Source organism: Antrostomus carolinensis, unplaced genomic scaffold, assembly GCF_000700745.2.
Source record: "Antrostomus carolinensis isolate BGI_N321 unplaced genomic scaffold, ASM70074v2 Scaffold47653, whole genome shotgun sequence".
Classification (NCBI taxonomy): Eukaryota; Metazoa; Chordata; class Aves; order Caprimulgiformes; family Caprimulgidae; genus Antrostomus; species Antrostomus carolinensis.
In genome coordinates this window covers 1-8,256 of record NW_010306762.1, presented here as the reverse complement: position 1 = coordinate 8,256, position 8,256 = coordinate 1, and the positions used below count along the sequence as shown (strand labels likewise).

Genomic DNA, 8,256 nt, shown 5'->3' with positions numbered 1-8,256 from the left:
AGCAGCGTTAGGCTGGTGGGTAACAGGAGCGGGCTTGCCTTACACACTTGTGCAAGATGCTTTAGAATGCCAGAAAACAAACACCTGGATTTGATACTCGGTTTTCACATGTGTAAGAGCATTATTTAGTCACTGACAACAAAAATAAAAGTTCAAAGGATCACAGTGTAGTTTCTTGCATCTTTTGAAGCATCTTGTTCTAGGTACCATTGGCCAGGGTGTGCTGTGCTCGGTGGAGTATTTGGTGTGGCCATGCCCAGGTTTCGTCAATTTAACTGCATATTGCAGAGACAGTTCAGTGTGGGGGAAAACAGTTCAGTTGTAGATGGGGAAAAATATAATAAACACCTACAGTGGAAATACAGTGAAAAACATGCATTTTTTGCTTCACCTATGGTTTCTTTCCACTTTGTTTCAAATAGACCAAATACTTAGAATACTTTGGGAAAAATATGTGCTAAGGGTGAGCATGTTACCAGCTATGCATAGGAGGTAACTAGGGAGAAGAACAACTGGTGTGTCAGGGCATCTACGCAGCTGCTTAGTCCTGAGGATGAAGAAACATTTCTACTTTGGTAGCGTTAGTTCACTAGTAACTAGTCATGAGACTTTTGCTCATAATTATGGACAGCACATTGTATTGCAGAAGTCATTAGCTTCATTTAACCCATAAATTTTTATATTTCTATGCTAATAGGTTATTGTCTTATTGGATGTTAAAAATAAAGAAGAAATCTAGTCCCTTTTCTCCCTTAAAAATCTTGTGTTTACTACCTCTATAAATAGATTATTTATCCTTATATGAGGATTGTAACTGGACCTGAAGCTCTTTCAGTCAAGAGGTTACAGTTAACAGCCATTCAAAGCTTTCTTTGTCTAAGTTTGTATGTAGTTCATCATTAGCTACTTAATCATGATTGCTCTCAAAATACATTTATTTCATCCTTGCAGCTTTTTGTGCTATGGACTATACAAATGTGGGTTTTTTTTCTGAATTGTAACCAAGAATTTTTTTAAGGTTACTTTTTACTTGTCATTTGTTATTTCTGTGATAATAAAATGTCTTTCACTTAAGACATTAAAATTAAGACAACAAAACTTATGAGGACTATTGAGTATTAATAATTATTAAACAGTATTTTAGGGACTTGGAGGGCTACAGATGTGTACAAAAAGCATACTCAAGGAATATTCTGGACTTGTAATTCACTAGACTTTATAACAAACCAACCTGTGTTTACTTGTTCCTGGGCTAAAAATGTGTGCATATTTAAGCGTACTTACTTCTAGGAGTGAAAAGTTCTTTTGTCAGATGTCTTGTTTCTGTTCGGATACAAGCAGCATGTGTATTTTAATAGGGTTTGTTGATTGGTTTGGTTTTTTTAGTTAAAACTTATTTTTTAATGTGTTAAATTTTTCTGCATTCTGTCATCTGGGGAACACTGCAGAAATTGCTTTAAACTGAGATCACCTTATTATCACTTTCAGGGTTTTCATTGATTTGTTGGGCCCTTTACCTTACATTTAGTTAGGAAAGCATGACTTGTTTGTTCTGATATACTTTGTTTTATCTAAATAACATGGCTTCCCATCATTTTTTGAAAGACATTTAAATTTTGATTCTTCTTAGTCTCTTACTATTTAATGTTCCTCCTCTGCTGTTGGGAATTTGACAGATTACAATGAGTGCACCAAATAAAGCGCTAGAACTACAGCTGCAAATGAAGCAAAATGCTGAAGAGCTGCAGGATTTTATGAGAGAATTGGAGAGCTGGGAAAAAGATATTAAAGAAGTGGATTCTGAACTAAGGAAACAGAGTGGTGTCCCAGAAGAGGTAAAAAATCTCAAGTCTAGTGTCACTATTAACTTAGCTATTCATAATGTGTTAGTGTTTATAATAATTACTTTTTGCTTCAGCAGAATTACATGTATTGACCTAAAATATCTAAATAGAAGGTATGAGCTAACCTAGCTGACTTGTTCCTCATCTGAAGCAGACCAAAGATTCCTCTGTAAACTGTTCCACCAGCAAAGCCATGGGGCAGTAGCCTCTGCAGGTGATGGGGGCCAGTAAATTTTTAATCGGTTCCAGGTAGATCTAGGAAAATATTTCTGTTTGCAGCATCAGTATTACTAACTTATTGCTGACTTAATGCACTGATGTGATACTTCACTGATACCTGCAGAGCTGTCTTCTAAAACTTAACTTTGTGTCATACCTGTGATATTTGCTGTTATTACCTATTGAAAGATTTATACTTGCTATCCTTAGTGGCTTTGTAGAGTTCCTGAGAACAGCTTGCTGGATGGATTTCCGAAACAAAAATAGCCAGTAGATACAGATACTATATCTAGACATAGGTACTATAGGTTATTAAATACAAGTGACTTTCAAATATCTGGTTTATAATAAATGACTTATTTCAATTTAGAATTTGCCACCAATTCGAAACAAGGCTTTTAAGAAAAAGAAGAAAAGCAAAAGTAAAATCCCTTCAAAGATAACCACTGAGGAAAACAAGAAAAACAAGATCAAGTCTTACGATTATGAAGCATGGGGAAAACTTGATGTGGTAAGTCAGAATATTTGCTTGTTAACTTAGTCTTGTCCCCAGTTGAATCTGTCCAAAATAAGATTTTCTTAATAGTGCTGAGAGTTCAACCAGCAAGTCAGTGTCTTACTATGCTGGGTACTGAATGAACACAGAAAGTAGCTTTCTTCCAAAAAAAGGTTATGTGTTTACAATTTGGAATACTGAGAAATACTAGTTTTCTATTGTCTGTGCTCTCATCCAGCAGATTGAATTTGACTTTAAAGAAAAAAAATATGTAACGATAGGTCATAATTCTAGTAGAATATAAGACTAAACACAACTGGCAGTATTAGAGGATAGATATCTGACTTTTGACACGTGGAATACTTCCCAGTAAAGAGGACATAAGCAATAGAGAACTTAAAAAAAATGCACTACTAATTATCCGAAAGTCTTGCTTAATTTATTTTGTATTTTGTAAATTATAATGAAGATAATTTTTTTTAATCTGTTTTCAGGATAAAATACTTGAAGAACTTGATAAAGAAGATAGTACTCATGATTCTGTATCTGCAGAATCAGATTCTGAGGAAGATGGAATCCATATAGATGCAGAAAAAGCCCTTGCAGAGAAGGAAAAGGTTGTAGCATTCTAACCGTTTGTCATACTCAGTATTTGGGCCAGCTTTGTTTAATATCTTTATCAATGATCTGGACAAGGGAATCAATTGCACCCACAGTAAGTTTGCAGACGACACCAAGTTGGGCAGGAGTGTTGATCTGCTTAAGGGTAGGAAGACTCTACAGAGGAATCTGCTTTTATTTTTTTCACCAAAAATTAGCAATGTGTCTGTTAATGTACAGTAATTTGCTAATAAGATTTTCTTCTATTTGCAGGGTAATAACTACTTTAAACAAGGGAACTTTGATGAAGCTATAAAATGCTACACTAGAGGAATGCATTCTGATCCATACAATCCAGTATTGCCCACAAACAGAGCATCAGCTTTTTATAGAATGAAGAAGTAAGACTTGTATTATTAAATGCTTAATATTTTCTTCTTTTGAATACTATCTTCAGGTTTTTTGTCTGGTTTTAAGTCTTGATTTTATTACTTATCATGTTGTAACACAGTCTGTGTAAGACTGCTGTTGCAACCTGGTTTGCAGTTTCAAAGTACAATAGGAATTACCAGGATAAGGAACCCGGTAGTGTCTCTCTCATCTTTTTTTTAGCCTCTGTTTTTATGCTGGAAGTTCAGTGTCTTCTGTGTTACAGTGTAAGACTTTAACCACCACCCCCCCTCCCCCCCGCAACACACCTCTCCCCCCAGCAAAAAAAAGACTAATAAAACTAAGAAAGTTCAGGGTTTAACTTGTCTTCGAGATTCAGTGAACTCTATTTCTATAGCTTTAATTTGGTTTGGGGGAAGAAAGGGCATAGAGTTGATTATTTCTGTTGCAGTAGAGATTGTCGACTTGTGTTTTCCTTTCCTGTTTAAATGTGTTCTGAATCAAAACATGTTTAAATACTTGTTCTGTGCCCCTTCTGAAGCATGTAAGATTTCCACTTTAGAGAGAACTCATAAAGCTTCAGAGTAAGCTAACTTGCTGAAGTATTGGGTTTTGTTACCTAGATGTGTCCAAACTAACTCATTCATGTTTTTAATAGATTTTCTGTGGCAGAATCTGACTGCAATTTAGCACTTGCTTTAGATAAAAATTACACAAAGGCTTATGCCAGAAGAGGGGCTGCTCGCTTTGCCTTGAAAAATCTTCAAGGTGCTAAAGAAGGTGGGTGTTTTTTACATTCTTTCCTTAAAATACATACAAACTGTTAGTCTGTCTTCTTGATTAAAGCTTGTGTGTTTTGATTATTTGGTGAAGGAATTTAATTTTAATTTCCTGTAAACAAAGAAATGAAATACCATTTCACATATTCTTCTGACAAGATAAAGTTCAAGCAGCGAGTCTAAATGATTACTGTAGGTATTAGAAGTTCTAGAATAATTCAATTTAAATGTCTTAGAATAATGAGTTCTTTGTAATGTCTTGGGCTTTTAGGTAAGTACAAAAAAGGGTTATCTCAAAAGAACTCTTGTATTTCATACTCTTTTTACAAGCCTGTAGTTCCTACCTGAAGCATTGTTTTCTGATCTTCTGATAGATTATGAAAAAGTTTTAGAGCTGGATGCAAACAACTTTGAAGCAAAAAATGAACTGAAGAAAATTGATCAGGTAATAACATTAATAGGCCCTAATATCAGTTAAATACACCCTTTTCAGTTTATATCTGTTTCAACTTATAACAAGAACTGAATTCAACAGAATCTCATATGCTTTTTCTGGCATTTGAAATTCACCAAGGTCAAAATCTGTAATGGAGTTTCTTCTGGATTAACTAGCATGTATACAAACATCAGTATAATGGTGGATTAGCAGACTAGGACTGGATGTGCCCACAAACATCTGTATTTTTTAAAATAAAATCTTCCCTCAGATGTTTTTTCTACTTCCTGTGTTAATGATTTTTCAGTCACGCTTAGTATTTTGGTACAAGGTACCACTATGTACCTATGTGTTCTCCTGGCTTTAAAGCTGAAATGCTAGGCTGCTCGTAGTCTCACTGGTTGCTGTGGTTTGCCAAACCAGAAAGTGGCCTTAATACTAGCAGAACATAATATGACTACTGCAAGTCTGACCCCTTTTGTAACAGGGAGAGAATGTTCATTATGATGAATTCAGTAAATACAAGCTCACTTGTCATTACTGTCATTACTGTGTGAATATGCCTGTACCTCTTCAACTGTAGTTTTGAAAGTGCTTGAAAAATTTATCCTCAGAATGAAGACCCAAAGTCTCCAGTAATGGAAGAAATAAATTACTTGTGAATTGTGATTATATATAGACAGGTTCCATTGGTCATTTTACATTGTGTTTCAGAAATTACATACTTTTTATTTACCAAGTAATACTCTGACTCGCAGTTCCTCATAGAAACACATTTTCAAGATTAGTTTAGAATTATCAGAATTATGTAATTTGCATTCCACTTAAAACACAGGCATTTCTGTTAAAATGCTTGGCAGATTTTTGCATCTTAAAAGTTTAGAATTTATTGTAATTCATGTTCTGAAAATATGTAAATGGGAGAAGTACTTATTGAGGGAAAAATATATATCTTTCCAGGCTCTGTCATCAAAAGAAAGTTCAGAACAGAAAGAGCTTGAAGATGCAGTCAGACCAGAATTAACAGATGAAGAGAAGCAGCGCATTGAAGACCAGCAGCTCAAGCAGAAGGCTATTACAGAAAAAGATCTCGTAAGTCACAGGTTCTGGTGGAACAGGAGAGAACTAGCAAAGAAGAGTGCTGTGCTATTAGCTATGAAAATGTAGAAATTAAACCTGATACTGTCTTGAACTTCATAAATACACTCTCCTCGATAGAACCTTAATTAATTGTTTCCCATTTTGGGCTCTCTAGGGAAGGGAGAGAGCCAGCGAGTTCTGTTTAGTCTCTTCTGGAGGAATGCTTATACAAAGTAGCTTTTACAGCCCAAATTGTATGTGATAAATTTCAAATATGTAGTAAGATAAGTAGAAATTAAACTGTATTTTGCGATGATCCCCTTCCTCCAGTATTATATGCATCTTGACCCCTACTTGTGCTAGTAGAGTTGTGGACCATTTCTTGTGTTTTCAAACCTCTGATTACATGGTGAAAAGTAGTTACAAAAAGAACTTCAGGGAGGGCAGGCAACAATGACAATAAAAATGTATTTCTGGATACATGGTCTTTGCTCCATGTTGGCTTATTGATTTCTCCATCTCCTCGCTGTTGCAATTAAGAAACAACATTATCAACTGAAACATAATTTTCTTTCTGTTCTCTTACCTAGCCAATTAACTTCTGACTTTTTGTCAATATTCAGGTTTCCTATACTGGTTGTAAGAGTTAATTAGTAGGAAAAGAATGAAAGCATACATTAAGTAAATAAAAGGAACAGAAGTCTGAAGAGGCCACAGAAAAGAAATTTCAGTCCAGTGCAGTGCCTCTTTGGTAGCAGAGTTAGCCTGGTAATGTGGGCCTGTTTTGGCAATGTGGATCTGGTCAAGTCTGAACTGTGGCCTTTGCTCTTTTACCAATGAGTAGAATGGTAGTGGAAAAGGTACTACATGGCTTTGTATTAGTCCTGAGGAGCAAAGGATAATTTTAGTCTCTTGGACTTTAGTCTCCTGTTCAGACACTGGAAAAGGTTGCTCAGAGAAGTTGTCCATGTCCCCTTCCTGAAGGTGTTTAAGGCCAGGCTGGATGAGGCTTTGCGTGGCCTGGTCTAGTGGAAGGTGTCCCTGCTGATGGCAGCGGGGTTGGAACTAGATGATCTTTAAGGTCCCTTCCAACCCAAACCATTCTATGAAACTAACGAAGTAATGTAATTTTGTTGTATGGAGCATTAATTAGAAAATAGCAGCAATGTTTGGGCCCAAGTAATATTTTAGGATAACAGTTTCATGGATGTAGCAGGATAAGGATGCATTTCTGCAGTGCAAAAAGTAATCTTGAAAGAAGAATTGTGAAGGTTCAGCTTGTGTTTAAATTCAGGAGGTACAGAGTGGCTTACCCTGCGCATCAAGAGTAAAGATAAATCACAAGTTATAGACCTATAAGTCTGCAGTTAAACTATGCAGCTAGTAAAATTTATTTTATCCTTGAAGTACTAGAAAAGATTTTTTTTGTGGTCTGCCTCCAAGCTTAGATATGAAGAAATATGCCATTAATATCTGCCCTTTATGTGGGTGTCCTTTGTGATCCATCTTCTTAATGTTACAGCCCTGTCTCCTAAAAAGGATAAGAAAAGCTTATTGCACTAGATGTTTCTCAATGCAATTTTTTTCTAACCTAAATATTACAGGGTAATGGTTATTTCAAAGAAGGAAAGTATGAGACTGCAATAGAATGTTATACCCGTGGTATAGCAGCAGATGGCACCAATGCACTTCTGCCAGCTAACAGAGCCATGGCCTACCTAAAGATTGAAAAGTAAGTAGAATTGCCTGTGCTCTACTCTGTCTTTCTTTGCTGTGAACTAGACGGAAGAATGATCCAGTGGATTTTCACTCAAGTTACTGTCAATCCTTCTAATTGTTTTTAGAATTCAGTATAGAATAAATCATATTGAAAACAGTAATGTGATCGGTGTGTGATCTTACAATGCTTTTCATAGGAACTTCTGAGAGAATAAAATAGCATCAGTATGAAATTATAGTTTCTGAAGTTTGATTTTTCATTCTTTTTTGTGTATAAAATTCTAGACATTCGCATTTCTCAGAGATGTCTTTTTTGACTTTATGTATTTTTTGACTATAAAAGCCAGTCAGCTACTAAAGATACTGTAAAAGAAGTGGATTATAACTTCTGACTTCAAAGGAAATGGATAGTAGCTTTTTCTGGAAATTGTAATCTTTTAAATATTTTTCTTTTAACTCCTAATGGAGACATGTATGTGTAGTGTATTTTAAATTAAGCTTTATTCAAATAATGCAGTAAGAGTAGGAAATGCATGCTTTCTAGCAAATGAGAGAAATTCCATATGACTGTTTTTGAAGTCTAACTTTTTTTTGACTCCCTGGCGGTGTGGTAGTTTAAGCCTTTTAAACTGGTAGCATGAGAAGCAGAGAGCTGAGCATTATCACAGAAGCACAATATCATAGGGGTTGGAA

General features: G+C 35.4%; 1 protein-coding gene across 1 annotated transcript; it reads left to right on the top strand.

The window, feature by feature from the left end:
- Positions 1 to 1,679: 1,679 nt before the first annotated feature.
- Positions 1,680 to 7,580, top strand: LOC104522823 (RNA polymerase II-associated protein 3). The gene is made up of 8 exons (XM_010165216.1): positions 1,680 to 1,835; positions 2,434 to 2,574; positions 3,054 to 3,176; positions 3,433 to 3,560; positions 4,208 to 4,329; positions 4,703 to 4,773; positions 5,725 to 5,856; positions 7,449 to 7,580. The coding sequence occupies exons 1-8, from the start codon at positions 1,683 to 1,685 to the stop codon at positions 7,578 to 7,580; spliced, it is 1,002 nt and encodes a 333-aa protein (XP_010163518.1). The 5' UTR covers positions 1,680 to 1,682.
- Positions 7,581 to 8,256: the final 676 nt, after the last annotated feature.